We start from the raw sequence: 17,660 nt of genomic DNA on the forward strand, positions 1-17,660 counted from the left end.
AAGACACAAAGGTACTATGGCCACCATCACCAGAGAGAAGACCCTCCTGCTGGGTACCCTCCCAGGGCCTCCACCCCACTCACCAGTCACCCCGATGACGGAGACGGGGCCCACATGCTGGCCCCCATGGAGGCCGTACAGGTTCATCTTGTACTTTTGGTCCGGCTCCAGGCCCGAGATGGTGACCTCGTCCTCATGCCCCGGCACCCGCACTGCCTTGGGCTGCCCATCCCCGTTCCTGTACTGGATCAGAAAGTGGTCAAAGTGGCCCTCCGGGACCGTCCAGGACAGGTGCAGGGAGTCAGGAGTGGCATCAGTCACGGTCAGCTCCCTCAGGTGAGGCTTGAAGGGAGGCTTGGGGGTCGCCGTGGGCGATTCTGAAGGTTCATCCTCCTGTGGGACTGAACAGAGACACAGAGAGAGAGAAGGACCTGAGCTATGGGAGGGTGTCCACGGGGCTCTGGTCTTCTCTGGGCCCCCCAGCCATGTAGAAAGCAGCAGAGCGGCCAAAGCTCTTCTTGCTCACCTGTCAGGGCCTCAGTGTGGGCAGGACCCACCCGCTGCCCGTCATGGAAGCCATACAAGTCCACCAGGTATCTATGGTCAGATTTCAGGCCGGAGATGGTGACATCATTCTGGTCGCCCTCTAAACTGACTGCCTGGACTAGCCCGTCCCTGTCTGTGTACTCGACCATGAAAGAGTCGAATTCTCCCTCAATCACCATCCAGGAGAGATGCAGGGTGTGCGATGTGGCCTTCACCACGGTGAGCGTCCCCAGGCGGGGCTCAGCTGCTGTAGGGGCTGTGGCCTGGATCACACCTCTGTCTTCTTCCCTGGGGGCTGGCTCAGAGACAAGAGACAGGGGTGATGAAATTGTCCGCTGCACCCATTGGGGCGGAGGGGAGGCGAGAAGGCGGTGAGGGCAAGACGTCAGCCAAAAAAAGGACCAACTACTGATCCATGTGGATGAATTTCACAAGCATTATTCAATGTGCAAGAAAACCAAAAACAAACCAAACCCGTTGCCGACGAGTCGATTCCGACTCACGGCGACCCCATGTGTTACAGGGTAGAACTGAGGCTCCATAGAGTTTTCTCGACTATAATCTTAATGCAAGCAGTTCGCTGGGCCTTTCTTCTGCAGTGCTGCTGGATAGATTTGAACTCTTAAACTTCGTTAGTAGTTGGGCGCAAACCCTTTGTGCCACCCAGAGATTTTAAAGTGCAAGAGCCAGGTGAAAACAACTACTTATCATGTGATTCTATTAGATAGCATACTTAGAAAGGCCTTATAGCTATCATGATAGGAAGCAGATGGATGGTTCCTAGAGGCTGGGGTTGAGGGAATGGACTGCAAAGGGGCACAAAGAAACTCTCTGGGTTGATGGAAACATTTTATATCTCGATTGTGGTAGTGGTTTCATTTGTCAAAACTCATCCAACTGTTGACTTAAAATGGATGAATTTTATTGTATATAAATGATGACTCAATAAAGCTGATCCTGGAAGCACTGAGTGTCCATTAATGGTGGTGAAAAGTCTGGCAATGAATACCGATGATGCTTGCACCACATGGTTGAGGTAATCGGTGTCACTGAATTGTAATGTAAAAATGTTGAATTGCACGTGTACATCAATGTTCACTGCAGCACTATTCACAATAACCAAAAGGTGGAAACAATCGAAATATCCATCAACAGATGAATGGATAAACAAAATGTGGTATACATATACAGTGGACTATTACTCAGCCATAAAGAGGAATGAAGTCCTGAAGCATACCACAATATGAATGAATCTTGAAAACACCATGATGAGCAAAATAAATCAGTCGCAAAAGGACAAATATTATATGAACTCACTTATGTGAAATAAACAAATATATAGAAACTAAAAAGTATTAGTGGTTACCAGGGGTGGGAGGAACGGGGAAAGGGGATTTTGGCTTTGGAGGCAGTGAATTTATGTTGATGATGGTGGGATAATTTGGAAAAGGACAGCAAGATCAACTGCACAACTTGAAGAATGTAATCAACGTCACTGAATTGTACATGTAGAAATTGTTGGTGTCTGTTTTGCTGTATATATTTTCACCACACAAACAAAAAAAGCTGAATTGGCAAATATTGTGTTATATAAATTTTTACCACAATAAAAAATAAAAATAAAACTGATCCCTTCCCTAAAAAAAAAAAAACGGAGATGGGAAGCTCAGAAATGGGGTGGGCTTAGCGAGAGCAGGAAGCCAAGGTGGGGAAGGAAGCGTGGGGTGTCCTGGCCGCGGCCCACTCACCAGTCACGACGATGGCGGAGATGGGACCCACACGCCGGTCACCATGCAGCCCGTAGAGCAGGAGCTTGTACTTGCGGGCGGGGTCCAGGCCCGGGATGGTGACCTCCCTGAGGCTGCCCTCCACGGGCACCACCTGTGGCTGCCTGTCCCTGTCCTTGTACTGGACCACAAAGGAGTCGAATTCGCCTTCAGGGACCATCCACGAGAGGCCCACGGAGTCTGGGGTCACACCGGTCACCTGCAGCTCCTCTCCGAGACGGGGCTTTGGGGGATGCTTTGTTACAGTCTCGTCCACAGCTCTCTGGGTCTCTGAGATGGAGACACAGGGAGGGAACAGCTGAGCTGTTTCTGGAAGCCTGGGTGACCTCTGAGAGCAGGATTGAGGCCTGAAGGCAGAGTTTTGCCATGGCCGAGCTCCTGCAGGGCTGGTGCAATGAGCTTGTGCAAGTGTTGGGGGAGCTGGATCTGAGCGAGGAGGCTGGGACCAAATCACAATCACAATGGCAGCCACCACAAGTGACCAGTGGCCTGGCAGGGTGCTGGGCGCCTTCTCCAAGGGGGCTCAGGGATGCAGAGCAGGGCCTGCAGGGGACCCCACTCACCAGTGGTGCCATCAGCTGTGAGGGGGCCGTGGCGCTTCTTATCCAGGAGGCCGTAGAGGAGGAATCGGTACTTTCGGCCTGGGTCCAGCGGGGTGACGGTGACTGAGCGCTGGTGGCCCTCCACGGACACCACCCTGGGCCCATCCCTGTCCTTGAACTGGACCGTAAAAGAGTCAAAGTGGCCCTCAGGGACCGTCCAGGAGAGGCGCAGCGAGTCTGCGGTGGGGTCCGTCACCCACAGTTCCCCCAGGAGGGGCGGGGTTCCTGAGCTGTTGGCATCTCGGGTAGCTGACAGAGACGAAAGGTTCTTGTGTTTATTTTTTCCAAATGACTCCCTGACTGCCTCCCACTGGGGTTGGAAAAACCCAAAGCTGCCCAAATGGTCACTGCTTCCCCAAAATGTTTCTACTGCCCTCTCATCCCTACCACCAGCCCCAATTGGCCCACGCTTCTCTCCACTTGACCAATGTGGGGAAGGGTCTTCTGCCCAGAGACATTTCTAGGAACAGAGACCCCTAGCTTCCCTCTCTGTCCAGCCTCTTCCCATCTACTGGAGACCATTTTCCTAGCAGGTGCAGCTTATCACAGGACTTGGTCTCTGTCTGTTTCTTTTTACCCAGAAGCCCATGCTTTGGGATTTGGCTGGCTCCTGGGGAGATTCCAAGGGAGGTCAGAGTGGGCCCAGGATCCCTGATGGAGGCAGACCGCAGGTGGGGGAGGTACTATGATGGAGGTGGTCTTGGCTCCACCTCATCCCTTTCTCATATGGCACTCCCACAGGGCCTGCTGGAGTGGGGGCTGCCTGCGGGTGGGGTAGGTGGGTGAAGTGAGGAGCTCAGATGGGAAAAGGATTTGGTGTCTGCCCAAGGAGCCATCCAGGGCCTGGGAAGGAGCTGGCCTGCTGCCTTCCTGGACAGCGAGGACTCTGACGGCATTGTTATTTCGAGAGTTTTCTGGCAACAAGGAGCCCCCAGGGACAAGGGAGGGCCTGGATTGAACCCCAGGAAAGGGGCGTGGCTGGGCTGCGCCAGGCAGGCCAGGCTGGGAAGCCTGCCCGGGGCTCCTCTGGTTCCAGCTTCTGAGGCCCCAGGAGAAGGGCAGAGGAGGAAGGGGGGCTCTGGGGGAGGCAGATATGGGACCAGATGGGCCTGAGTCAGGAGGGTAAGTATCTGGGTGAGGGACTGTGGTGGGGAGTCAGTGGGGAGGTGGCAAAACCCTCAGAGGTGACCACTACACAGAGCTGAAGGCCTGCGAGACCCTGGGAGGCAGGAAGGGCTCCTGAGTACCCCTGGCCTTCTCCCAATGCCCCCAGCCTTCCCGTTCCATCCTCTAGGAAGGGGCTGAAGGGGCTTCCCCCACCCAACAGAGATGAAAATCATGAGACGAGAGGAAAGGTCACCAGGGAGAGCACCAGGACTGGCCCTGGTTTCCCGTCCTTGTCTGCCTTGTACGGGGGCAGGCAGTGCAACTTTCCAGTTGAAAGAGAGAGGTGGACAAGGGAAGCCCCGGCAGAGGGAGAGGAAATCAGCAGTGTGAAGAAGGGCAGAAAGGCCACAGGGGGGCTCTCACCCGTCTTTGCCTCCACAGAGACTGGGCCTCGTCGCTTCCCATCCTGGATCCCAAAGAGCAGGAACTTGTACTTGCGGGAGGGCTCCAGGTCAGGCACGGTGACCTCACGCTCATCTGCGGCCACAGGCACCACTTGGGGCTGCCCACCCCTGTCCTTGTACTGGACCACGAAGGAGTCGAACTTGCCCTCGGGGACTGTCCAGGAGAGGTCAACGGAGTCGGAGTTCATGCCCGTCACTGCCAGCTTCCCCAGGCGAGGCTCCTGGGGGCGTTCGGGAGCACTTGTGGCTGGGGCTGGTGGGAGGGGAGCTAGGATCCGGGAGGACAAAGAAAATGGCTGAGATTTCTGAGGGGAGAACCCCCACCCCACAGGGCTCCTGGGCTCCATGGGCCTCAGGGAGTCCATGAACTGACATGGGAAACAGTTACATCTTTATTTTCATGGACCTCTACCTGAAATGTAGCATTGCCTTCAATATGAATGTAAGAAACCAGTCAGTGGTATGTGCAGTACCTATGACTCTGCCTCCAAAAGAAATCACAGGTGTTTTCACACCACCTTAGAGTGACTGCAGAAACTTCAAAATACTGGTTACACTCATCGCTACTTTTAAATGTGGGTAGTTTATTAAACTTGCTGCTAAATCTTATTATTTAATGAACTAATAAAGAAGTCCAAACCAAAACCCCAAACCTGCTGTTGTTGAGTCAATTCTGACTCCTGGCAACCCCATGTGTTACAGAGTAGAACTGCTCCATAGGGTTTTCTTGGCTGTAATCTTCACGGAAGCAGATTGCCAGGCCTTTCTTCCGAAGTGCAGCTGGGAGGGTTCGAACCACCAACTCTTAGGTTAGTAGCTGGGTGCGAACTGCTTGCACCACCCAGCCTCCTTAATTAAGAAGTCCAAGTATTATTAAATCATAAGTTTGAGTTTTATGAAGTATTTAGATAACTGTCTATCAATATAATTGGTTTCCTTTGTCGTCCTATGCATTTTACTTTACAGATTTACAAACACTGTTCTGAGAGGGCTCTGTAGGCTTCTCCAGGCTCCTGGCCCCAAGATGGTGGAGCACCTGTGCCAAGGAAGCTATGAGGGGCAGGAAGCACAATCCTGGAGAGGGCCATTTCCCAGATGATGCGGACTGTGGCACTGCTGAGGGAAATGCAGCCCGGGCCAGGTGGCTGAGGACTTCTGACAAAAGATTCTAAGCTATGTGTCATTTGACCTCAATAAAAAAGAGCAGCAGGGGGAGGTGGCAGCCATGTCCAAGTCACCACAGGGTTGTAAAGAGAAGGGGAGGAAACAGCTGTGGACAATCAGAGAGTCTTCTGGCTGGATGTAGGTCAGATGGAAGGGAGACGTTCCCACTCAGGGAGGGAGTGGGTGGGGGGGTGGGGAAAGAACTGGAGGGCAGGGAAGGTTCCAGCCTGGGGAAGGAGCCAAGGGGTCGGGGAAACAGATTAAGGTGTCTGTGACCCCAGAAAGGACCTGTGGGGCCACTGAGGCAGGGCCTGAAAGGGCCCAGCCTCTCAGTGAGGGAATGGTGGTCCCCAGGCAAGGCTGGGAGACGGGTCTCTGGGTGGGATGGTCTCATCTCCCTCACTCACCCGTCATGGCTACCACAGAGAGGGGACCCATGCGTTGTCCATCATGTATCCCGTAGAAGTTGATCTTGTACTTTCTGGAGGGCTCCAGGCTGGGGATGGTGACTTCGCGCTGGTCTGCAGCCACAGCCACTGCCTGGGGCTGCCCATTGCTGTCCTTGTACTGGACCATGAAGGAGTCAAATTCGCCCTCAGGGACTGTCCACGAGAGGCCCACAGAGGTGGGGGTCACGTCTGTCACTGTCAGCTCCCCCAGGTGCCTCTCCTGGGGAGGCTCGGTGGCTGGAGGAGCCTCTTCTTCCTGTTGTGGGGCTGGGACAGAGATGGGGAAAGGGTTAGAAAAGGCCCTCCTTTCCCTCGGCGGTAATTATGTAATTGTTTTTGTGGTACCCATGAAGTGGCTTTGATGTTGTAAAACTACACTGGCCAGCTCATCTGTCTGGCCAACAATTCTTCCCTAAGTCCCCTTCAGGTGCGGGCTGTGCTGGGTGGGGGTAGGGTGTCAGCTGTCACAGAGACCCTGGGAAAGTGGCTGAAATTCCGTCTGTATGTCCATCACTCCGAATTCATACCTCCTCTTTCAGATCTCTCCCTTGAACCCCCACTCATGCTACTCAGCATCTCCCCTGGATGCCTAATGCGTGTCTCAGACACAGCAAGTCCAAAACTGACTCATGAGCTCCCCCATGCTTGCTCCCCCCACAGCCTTACCCAATTCAGTAAAATAACAACTCCATCTTCCAGCTGCTCAAGCCAGAACACTCAAGTCATCTCTGAGTCCTCACTCACATCCGGCCCGTTGGCACAACCTTCAGGATCCGACCCCTTCTCAATGCCCGCATTGCCCCATCTCCAGGGACCACCATCTCTTGCTGGACTATCCCAATAGCCTCCTAAGTCACCTCCTTCCCCCGCCCTCACTCCTCTTCAGTCTATTCCTTGCACAGCAGCCACGGAGGCTTGAAGCGGCTCCATCTCCCTCAGAGTAAAAACCTAGTCCTTACAAAGGCCTACGAGGTCTCACATGTCAATCTCTCACATCCTCCCCTCCACTTCATTCTCCATGTCACCTCCCTGCCTGCCGCCCTCCACATTTGCTCTTCCTTCTGCCTGGGATGCCCTTCCCCCAGATACCTGTGCAACTTGTCATCTCACCTGCTTCAAGTCTTACCCCAGACGTTGCCTTCTCAGTGAGGCCCTTCTTCCTGCCCCCTTGCTCAGACTCACCATCTCACCTGCTGGGCATTGTTTTTCTTTATGGTGCTCACAGTTTTAACCTGCAGCCCCACCAACACGTGGATGCACCCTGCTGCTCACTTCCCTCCACTAGAATGTGAGCCCTCAGGCCTTGTCCACAGAGGAGACACTCAACCAAAGTGTGTTAAGTTAGGGAGCAGTCTCAGGGGACAGTGAGTTTATGTCAATTTGGGAGGAACAATTTGGAAAACGGGGGTGGGAATGGTTGCACAACTTGAAGAAGCTAACCAGTGTCACTGAATTGTACATATAGAAATTGTTGGATTCGTGTATGTTCTGCTGTATATATTCTCAACAACAACAAAATTAAATTTAAAAAATTAGTAAGCAGTCTGCAGAAGGCTGAGCTCAGGACAGCCAGCCCCCATTGTCCTGGAAGGAACTGAGTCTAGGAGGCACCTCTCATTAGTGACGGTATCTGGAAAGTGGTCCCAAAAGGCACAATGGTGGAGAGGCTAGATGGATTCGACTCCCAAGAACTTGTTTGTCTGGATCCTGAGGGAAGGGAAGACTAGGCCCTAGAGAGGTAAAACCTGGTTAAAAACAGACTGGTAAAAACAAAAACACAACAACTGGTGACGAGGCCTCCAAAAACCACCAACCAAACCTGTTGCTGTCGAGTCAATTCCGATTCATAGCAACCCTAAAGGACAGAGTAGAACTGCACCACAGGGTTTCCAGGGAGCAGCTGGTGGATTCGAACTTCTGACCTTTTGGTTAGCAGCCGCAGCTCACTGTAGCTCTTAACCATTGTACAACCAGGGCTCTGATGAGGCCTCACGCAGACAGACATGAGTCAAGGTGGGGTAAGCAGGGAAGGAAGAAGCTACAATGGCAGATGAAGGGGGGATAGGAGAGACCAGATTAACCATCATGTATTGAATATCTCATGGCAACCCTATGTGTTATAGAGTAGAAATGCTCCATACGGTTTTCTTGGTCGTAATCTTTACAGAAGCAGTTCACAGATCTTTCTTCCACAATGCAGTTAGGTGGGTTCAACCTGCCAACCTTAGGTTAGTAGTCAAGGACCAACCTTTTGCACCACCCAGGGACACATGGGTGGCCATGAGTTGGAATCAACTTAACAGCAACAGGTTTGATTGTTTGGTTTTATTGAGCATCTATTATGTGCTAGTCATCAGGCCAGGCATTTTATTTCATTTCATTTGCCTTCTAGCTTTATTAGTTCCTATAGCATCCATTTCCTGCTTATTTTTGCCCTCTGTACTTCCTTCCTTATTACTCATCTGTCAATCTGTTGTATTGAGATAGCTTGCGTGTTACTATGATACTGGAAGCTATGCCATGGGTATTTCAAATACCAGCAAGGTCACCCATGATGGACAGATTTCAGTGAAGCTTCCAGACTAAGACAGACTAGGAGGAAAGGCCTGGTGATCTACTTCCGAAAATAAGCCAACGGAAACCCTTTGGATCACAGAATATTGTCTAAGACTTCAACTCACTTATTTTAGATGTGTCATTAGGAGGGACCGATTGCTGGAGAAGGACATCATGTTTGGTAAAGTGAAGGGCCAGTGAAGGCGAGCGAAACCCTCACTGAGAGGGATTGATAGAATGGCTACAACAATGGACTCAAACATACATGAAAATGGCACAGGACCAGGCAACTTTTCATTTTGTTATACATAAGGTCGCCATGAGTCAGAGCCAACTTGAGAGCAACAACGTACTTCCTTCTGTGAGGGAGAAAAACTGTCCCTCATCATCAAGTCTTCCTTGTTGGTGGTCTGGCTTAACTGGGAAAGGTGAGATTAGAACTACCCATAAGTATGACAATCCCCACGCTGCATTCAGGATAATCCTTTTCCAATTTAGAAGTGTTTCTAACTAGTTCCATGCATTTGATCTGCTGGCAATGGTCCAGCTTGTGCTATGTGCCAGGCAGGCCCCTCAGTCAGCTCCACAGACTCTGCTGCTTCCAATAAGCATGGGTGCTCGGTTCTTTCTTAAAGGGCCACTTAAATTTTATCCAGGACATCTAAAATACATGTCTGAAAACAGTGACTATTTGGACATGGATATGCAGTGATTTCTCCACAGGCAGTTTTGAGCACAAAGTCAAAATGAATGTACTAAGCATTTTACATCACCACCTCTAGCCCTTAGAACAAGGTAGATTCATTTGCTCCATCTTGAAGATGAGGAAGTTGAGGTTCAGAGAGAGAAGGTGACTTTATCAAAATTAGTCAGCTAAGAACTGGGGAAGCCAGGAACAAAACTCAGTTTGTTAGATTCAAAATCTGAGAGGAAGTGCCCAGGTGGGGTCCTTTGTGGTGGCCGAAGTGGTCATGTGACCAGGCCCACAAAGGGTGTGGAAGGGATATAACTTTTTGCTGTAAAGAAAATTTTAAGCTGCACTGAGGAAGAGGCCAATGTCTCATGCACATTCTGACCAACTAAGGACATGAAGGGGACAGAGCAGATGTTAGAATAAGGATAACTATAATACTCGTGGCAGCAAACACTGCCAGCGCGTTTATTCTGTGCCAGGTCCATTCTTAGTGCTTTATGGCTGTCACCTCATGTAATCCTCTCAGCAATTCTGTGAGATGGGTGTTATCATCCCCATTTTACAGATGAGGAAACAGAGGCTCAGGAAGTGTGAAACTCACTCAAGGTCACACAACTGATGTAGCCCCAAGCACATGAAGCCTTGTGGTTCCAAGCGAGGAAGAGTGAGCAATCAGCCATCCACTGGAGGCTGGGGACCCCCGGGTGGGAGGCGGGGTACTGAGCCAGGCCCAAGCGCTCCCTCACTCACCTGTCAGCCCCAAGGTGGACACGGGGCCCACGCGCCGCCCTGCGTGGAGCCCATACAGGTGCATCTTGTACTTGTGCCCAGGCTCCAGGCCCTGCACGGTCACCTCGCGCTCCTCGCCCCCAACACGAACCACCTGGGGCCGCCCATCCCTGTCCTTGTACTGCACGGTGAAGGCGTCAAAGTGGCCCTGGGGGACGGTCCAGGAGAGGCTCAGCGAGTCTGAGGTGGATCCTGTCACTGTCAGCTCCCCCAGGAGCAGCTCCTCAGGGGCCTCTGTGGAGGGCTCTGTGGGAGATGGGGTCTTGTTCACCTCTGTGGAGGCAGCGGTCTCTTCAGTCACATCTGAGAAACGAGCTGAGATGGGAAGAGAGGGAACATTTGAGGAATTCTCCTGTATTCACAGACAGTGAGGGCGGGGGCTGCGGGCAGGATGGAGGGTGAAGTTCGCTTCCCCACTTTGTGCTCTTCCCTTTCAGCTCCTGCCCCTCCTCGGAGCTTTCAGCTGCTCCCACCCTTCTTACTAGGTCAGGATAGTGGAATGTGTTCCTGCTAAGGCCTCCCCCTGTGGCCGGCCCTACCCTTTTTCCCCTTTAACCCTAAGGAGTGAATTGCTAAGGCAGGGCTTCAGGCAAGCGTGGGAGAAAGATTTAGGGGGAGGTGGGGGCTAGGGAGGGCCCTGTTCTCCCTCAGCTGACTCCCGGGATCACACCCCACGGGCACCACCCATCATCCCCTGCCACTGGGTCTTTGCTCTTGGGGAGCTGGGACACCATAGGGTGGGGAGACTATGGTGCATGAGAGAGAGCCTTTCTGTGACCCATTCCCCTGTCCATGGGTCTCCTTAGGGGAGGGGAGATTGAGAAGGAGAGCAGGCTAGAGCAATAGCCCAGGGAAGGATGGGGAGGGTAGAGAGGTGGGGAGAGAAAAGGTTACTGGAGAGTGAGAGGATCAGGGAGCAACAGCAGCTTGTACTTAAATAGCAGTTTCAATGTTGCTGATGCTGTTCTAAGTGCTATTCATAGATTAACTCATTTAATCCTAGCAACTCTATGAAATAGTTACCATTATTATCCCCATTTGACAGATGAGAAAGCTGAGGCACAGAGAGGTTTAAGAACTTGGACAGGTCCCACAGCTAGTGAGGTGCGGAGCTGGGATTGAAATCCAGGCAGCTGGCCTCAGAGACTGTTCTCAACCACAATGCTACACTCCCTCTGGGCAAGGAAAGACCCATGGGCCACAGACATGGCACAGGACAGGGAGAGGTGGGGACGTGGAGGAATGGGGTGGGGTGCTGGACTGGAAGTGGAAGTGAGTGGCCAGTTGGGCTGGCGGAGCCCTTTGCTTGGCTCCCAGCTGGCTGGAAGACAGGTAGTGGGGGTGGGGGTGGGGGAGGAGCCCTCTTCATCCTGGAAAGAGGTGGAGGAAAATGGTGCTCTTCTCCCTTGAGTCTGCCAGCTCTGAACAGAGCAGCATTGGCAGGAGGGTGTGAGAAGTAGGTCAAAGAAGTTCAGAAATGACTGTGGTAGGGAAAGAGCCCAGCAAAACCCATGGGGAGAGAAGATGGTTGCTGAATCCATGGAGAGAAGATGGTTGCTGAATTGTGAGGACGTCTGTGGGGAGGACAGCCTGCAATGGAGGGAAGACTCCCTGAAAGATGGAGAAGCAGGGCCGGGAAGGGAATAAGAGGCTGGAGATGGCTGGAGGCTGTATGAGGAGTTCGGGATAAGATGGACAGGAGAGCAGTGGGGGAGAAAACGCGAGGAGCTTTGACACAGTCAGAGCAGAGGAGGAGAAGGTGGAGAGAGGCCCAGGCCTGGGCCTGTTCAGAGGACTAGGGGCTAACAGGGGAGGCCCCAGAGGTCCTGACTCACCCGTTGTGGCCACTACAGACACGGGCCCTACACGCTGCCTGCCTTGAAGCCCGTAGAGGTTCATCTTATACTTCCGCTCGGACTCCAGGCCAGGGATGGTAACCTCGTTCTCGTCCCTTCCAACGGGCACTGCCTTGGGCTGCCCCTTCGCATCCTTGTACTGGACCACAAAGGAGTCGAAGGGGCCCTGGGCCACCGTCCAGGACAGGCGCAGGGAGTCTGGGGTCACGCCAGTCACCGTCAGCTCCCCCAGGAGGGGCTGCACGGGGGACTCGGGCCTGGGGAGCTCCTCTTTCCTCCCTGGGGCTGTAAAAAGAAGATCCAGCCAGGGCTGAACTGGCTTAGATTAGGGCTTGGGGTTTGGACAGGATGGCACAGTTAGGGGGTCACTATTTGATTCCTGTGAGCATACACTCCTGGGCAATCTGTCTGGCACAGCCAGTGTGTGACACACCTTCTGGGCCTTGGGGAGCGGCTGATGGGATGGAAGGGGCCCAGTAGGCAGGGGAGGCTGGCAGCCCCTCAGCCCGGGAGCAAGGACAGGACACTGGAGTCAGCAGTCTCGCTGGGAAGCCCAGCTGGTTCCTGGCTGAGGGCAAGTGTGCACAGGGCGAGGAGGCGGATACACGGGGGCTTGGGTGGCTGCCACTCACCTGTGGTACCATCGGCCGTGAGGGGGCCATGCCGCTTCTTGTTGGCAATCCCGAACAGAGTGAATTTGTACTTGTGGTCAGGGTCCAGGGAGGAGATGATGATTGAGTGCTCAGGCCCCTCCACTGGTACCACCTGGGGCTGGCCATCCCTGTCCCTGTACTGGACCACGAAAGAGTCGAACTGGCCTTCAGGGACAGTCCAGGAAAGGCGCAGCGAGTCTGAGGTGGGGTCAGTCACCCACAGCTTTCCCAGACGGGGCAAGGGCCCTGGGCCAGGGTCACTCCAAGGCACTAGGAGGGGGGATAAAGAGAAGGGAGGGGCACAGGTCATAGGGGAAGGGGGAGTCCACACCCCACAGGGATGCTGTGTGAGGTTATGCAGGCTGTTCACTGCACAAAGGTTTGCGGCTAAAAGCGCATGCAGGGACTGAAATCCAGCTGGCACACTGCTTGCCAAGCCGTGTGCCCTGGGAGGGGCTATGTCCACCTAGAGGAGGGGTGCCTTCTTCTAAATGGCACAGAAGCACTGTATGGACTAGTGGGGCCCTGACTATGCACAGCCCAGGAAGGAGAGGCCTAGCCAGGCCTTTGCACAGCTCCCTGGCCAGGGAAATCTTCCAGTACAACCTCCACTGCTTCCAGACTTGACTACTAGCTGGTCTCTCCTCCAAGAAAGGGGAGCATTCTCCTTGAGAGTTTTAACATGGAAAAGCCTCCCACATCTGGACTCTGGGCCCCTCCTCCTCCTCTTCCTCAGGACCTCCTATCCATTGATGACCCTCGCCCAAATCACCAACCTTCCACTCTCTGTAGGCTGTGCCATCAGCACTGAAACCTGCTCCTGTCTCCCTCCCTGTACTGCCTGCAACTCCCTCCAGGCCCCATCCTCCCTCTTTGCTCTCTATTCCCAACCCAGATTCCAGAAAGAGGTGTCTACACTGGCTGTAGCCATGTCCTCACTTCCGTCACCCGCCCCAGCCCTGCCGCCGCTGGGCCTCCAGCCCCACCCTTCCACCGAGACTGCCCAGTGGGGTGGATGGTGACCTGGCCATTGCTAAGTCCTGTGGACACTCTGTAGCCCCTGAATCACCCTTACGGAATCTGACATGTCTGACCGCACCCTCTGTCTTGGCATCCAGGACACCACACCCCTGGCTCTACCCCTCCCCAGTTCACCCCCAAGCTGCCCTACAGGCTCCTCTTCCTCTGCTCTGCCCTGAGTGCTGGTGGTCCTCAGGGCTCCACGGGCCCTGCCTCTTTTCCTCTCCACACCCTCACTCTGGGCCCCAACTCCATCCCCAGCGTCCATCCACATTGATGACACCCACGTCCCTATCTTCAGGCCTCCTCTCTGGGCTTCCTGATGCATGGGTGGCAGTATAACTCCATGGCCCCACCACTGTCTGCCACCTTGCCCTCTCTGTGCTCAATTTTCCTCATCTATAAAACGGGAATGCCTCCAGGGCTGCTGTCAGGATTAAACGTGACAATACGCTTGGAACATCTCGAATGCATTTGACACTCAACACTCAAAAGATGTTTATCTAAGTGTCCCACAGGCCTCTCAAACTGCCCCACCTCTGCTGTTTCCTGCCTCAGGGAACATGACTGTCTGTACCAGAAACCTGGGGCTTGCCTGGGCCTCCTTGCTCACTCTCCTTCACCTCTCATATCCAGCCCCGCTGCCACCATCCCAGCCAGGCCTCCATCATTTCTTATTGGCCCTTAACTCACTTCTCTAGCCATCCTCAGCAGCCATCGCAGTGCTGTTTACACAATAAATATCTAATCATGTCACTCCTCCACTTGAAATCCTTCAGAGGCCCCCTAGGACCCTCAAAGACATCTGAGCCTCACAGGCCCTGAGACCAGGTTCCTTAGCTCCCCAAAGGCCCTGCTCTCCAGCCAGGGGCAATATGGCTTTGGTCCTCCTAAGGGTCATGCTCTCTCCTGCCTTGCCCTCCACAGCTCCTTCTGTCTGTATTGTTCTCCTCAACTTCTCCGCCTGCCTGACCACTATTTTCTTTCAGGATTTAGTTCAGGCACCACCTCCAGGGAGCCTTCCTGGATTTCCCAAAGTGGGTCCCCAGAGCACTAGAAAGGCCTCCTTTGGGACAGTGCAGAGGGCAGGGCTACTCACTAGTCTTGGCTTCAGTGACCAGTGGGCCATGCCGCTTCTTGCCGACGAGCCCGTACAAGACAAATTTGTACTTGCGGCCGGGGTCCAGGGAGGTGATGAGGCATGAGCGCTGTGGCCCTTCCACGGGTACCACCTGTGGCCCATCCCTGTCCTTGTACTGGATCACAAAGGATTCAAATGTGCCCTCGGGGACTGTCCAGTGCAGGAGCAGTGAGTTCGTGCTCACATCTGTCACAGTCAGTTCACCCAGGCGTGGCTGGACCAAGGATGGCTCAGGCTTTTCTCCATCCTTGTCTAGGGTGTGAGGGACAAAAGCAAAGCACAGTGAACTCAATCATTCCCTTGTCTCCTTCGTCCTTCCTCTCTGCCCACTGGCTCACTCCACCCTGGACAGCTCCCTCCCTAAAAAATCCATTGCCATCAAGCTGATTTTGACTCATAATGACCCTATAGGACAGAGTAGAACTGCCCGAAAGGGTTTTCAAGGAGCAGCTGGTGATTCGAACTGCCAACCTTTTGGTTAGCAGTCAAGCTCTTAACCACTGTGCCACCAGGGTGCTCTGCTCCCTCCCTAGAAGCCTGCACTCCCCCTACCCCTGGGCCCTCCTGGAGAGGGGGGCATTTCTCCCTCAATCTCTTTTCCCAGTTGGGAAACCTCACAAAGGTTTCAATCCCTCTCCACACACACCATCTTTGGGGGAGTTTCAGTTCCCCATGGTTCTGCTGGAGAGTTTTAAGACTCCCCGCTGCTTCTTCAGAGCAGTCATAAGTCTCCTCAGCCCACCTGAGCTTTCTCCCTGCTGCCCTCTTAACCTGGAGTTGAGGGGAGAGCCAGCTACCCTGAACCCCACAGAGAGGGACCAGGAGAGGATGTGAGCACCCCAGGCTCTGCTCTCCCAAACCTCATTCATGTCTGAAGCCCTGACAGCTCTGGAGCCCCCTAACCTAAAGGGCCACTATCCCCTACAGCAACTGGCTGATGAGACCATGAGTGGCATTCACTGCTGGCCAGGCTCCTGGGGCGGAGGAGCAGAGCCACCATCCTAGCCTGTCCAGTGTAGGGTGGCAGGGACTGTGGAGAAAGGGTGGGAAGAAGGAAGCTGAAGGTCAGTACCCTCAGGGCCAGAAGACTTCCCACTCCCACCCTAAGAGGTCTATTGGGGTGGGCAGGGTGGGGCAGAGGAGATACCAGGAAGTGATGGCAGGTCACAAGGCAAAGATAGCCACAGGTGGAGAGCTAGGAGCCTACAGCCTCTCTCCCTGAATCCCTGTCCCACCTTCTGACATTTGTCCTCCTGGGGTACTCCCTTCCACATCCTTTGTTCTTAAACCCCCTCCATCCCTCTCTCCTCTGAACCCTCAACCCATTTCCTCTCCTTGTTTTCTCCACTCAGCCCAACATCAGCCTGCCCTTCACTGGTCCCTCAAGCACCATCCCACTTCTGAAGTCCAGATGGCTGTGGGCCTGGCCCCACCCCCAACCTCAGGACCCTGGTCTGAGCAGAGTCCAGGATGTACCCATAATGCCTTGGTAGATGAGGGGGGCAGAGAGCTGGCCATCAGGGTGGATCCCATGAAGCAACAGCTTGTAGGGGGATCCAGGAAGGGGTGGTGGCACCAGGGCCTGGTGAGTGTCCCCTGGCAGCAGCTCCTCATGATCCTCCAGCCCCTGGGGCACACGCAGGTGCAGCTGGAAGTGGGCAAAGATGTCAGGCTGGGCAGTCCAGGCCACGCGGAGGCGCCCGGTCTCGTCTCTGCCGAGCACCCTCAATTCTGCCAGTTCCTGTGGGCGCTGCTGCAGGACAGGGGCCCGGGCCCCTTGGGTCGTTGAGGGGCCTGAGGGAGGTGGTTCATCAGTGGCCCCCAAGAGGTGTGAGGGGGAGAACCCTGGGAAGGGGCAGGGTGAGAAAAACAGGAAAGGCGAGTATGAGAGCCGGAAAGGAATCCCGGGTCCCAGTGTTCTGCCCTGTAGCTTCTAAGAGCCTGAAGACCCTCTTGGGTCCACCACCTGGTCACTCCGTCCTCCCTAAGGCCTGCCAAGTCATCCAAACACCCCTGTCCACCACATTCCTGAGCAGATAGGCCTTTGCTTACAGCAGGTAATAAAAGCCTTCTCACCCTCCCCCACAAGGCTTCTGTGACCCCCCCAGCCCCCAGAGACCTCCATGTCCCTCCCCACACACATCCCCCTCCCCAGTGGGTGGTGATCACGGCTTCCATTAGTGCTGCAGTGAGAAGCCTGGAAGAAAGGAGGAGATGGTGGTGTTAGGGAGGGTGGATGCAAGAGGAGAGTGGGCAGTGAGAAGAAAGAGAGGGCATGGGGGGCTGGATATCCAGCTCAGGTGGCATCTGGGGCCTATAGGGGAAGAAGAAGCCCACAACCCTCTCCACGCAGCCACAGAGCAGCTCCCCCTCCCCAGCCCAGCCTGAGATCATTCCTGTGGGAGAGACGCTTGTGAAGTGAGCCAGGGAGTCTGGAAAGAAGCAGCGGTTTCATCACCCCCCACATACACATGGTGCCTGGTGGTTTAAAGGCCACCTCCAAGCAGTTCTGATGAGTCCCTTTGAGGTCAAGGCTAAATTGTGGAAAATGGCAACCACGAACCACAGTCTTCAGCCACTCTCATCACCCTTAGTCAGAGTGGGAACCACTGGTTTCACACCCCAGCCCACCCAAACTGCTCCAGTGAATCTTTGCAGCCCTCCCCCACCCCAGCCTTAAATGAGCTTCTACTGCCCAGAACAGCAATCCTGGCGGAAGTGCCCTGGGAACCCTTGTGCGCATCACGGAGCCCCAAGGACTGGGTCTCCTTGGCCTTAGGTATTCACAAGATGATGCCAGAACTGGCCGGGTGGGCGTGGAGTGAGAGGGTG

The 17,660-nt window shown here is 54.2% G+C and overlaps 1 protein-coding gene across 2 annotated transcripts in view; it reads right to left on the minus strand.

Annotated features, from left to right (window-relative positions):
- The window catches only part of TNXB (tenascin XB), a 56,947-nt gene that overhangs the window by 28,375 nt on the left and 10,912 nt on the right, over positions 1-17,660 (minus strand). Inside the window, exons 7-17 of one of the 2 annotated variants that reach the window (XM_023725527.1) lie at positions 16,305-16,622; positions 14,787-15,080; positions 12,647-12,937; positions 11,994-12,299; positions 10,120-10,449; positions 6,078-6,386; positions 4,466-4,759; positions 2,897-3,184; positions 2,295-2,603; positions 527-841; positions 84-401 (exon numbers count right to left, since the gene is read on the minus strand). In XM_023725527.1, coding sequence (XP_023581295.1) covers positions 84-401; positions 527-841; positions 2,295-2,603; positions 2,897-3,184; positions 4,466-4,759; positions 6,078-6,386; positions 10,120-10,449; positions 11,994-12,299; positions 12,647-12,937; positions 14,787-15,080; positions 16,305-16,622 — 3,372 coding nt within the window. Of the gene's footprint in view, positions 1-83; positions 402-526; positions 842-2,294; positions 2,604-2,896; positions 3,185-4,465; positions 4,775-6,077; positions 6,387-10,119; positions 10,450-11,993; positions 12,300-12,646; positions 12,938-14,786; positions 15,081-16,304; positions 16,674-17,660 lie in introns of both variants that reach the window. The other variant, XM_023725528.1, reaches the window with a different exon arrangement.

Source organism: Trichechus manatus, unplaced genomic scaffold (assembly GCF_000243295.1).
Source record: "Trichechus manatus latirostris isolate Lorelei unplaced genomic scaffold, TriManLat1.0 scaffold00327, whole genome shotgun sequence".
NCBI classification, from domain to species: domain Eukaryota; kingdom Metazoa; phylum Chordata; class Mammalia; order Sirenia; family Trichechidae; genus Trichechus; species Trichechus manatus.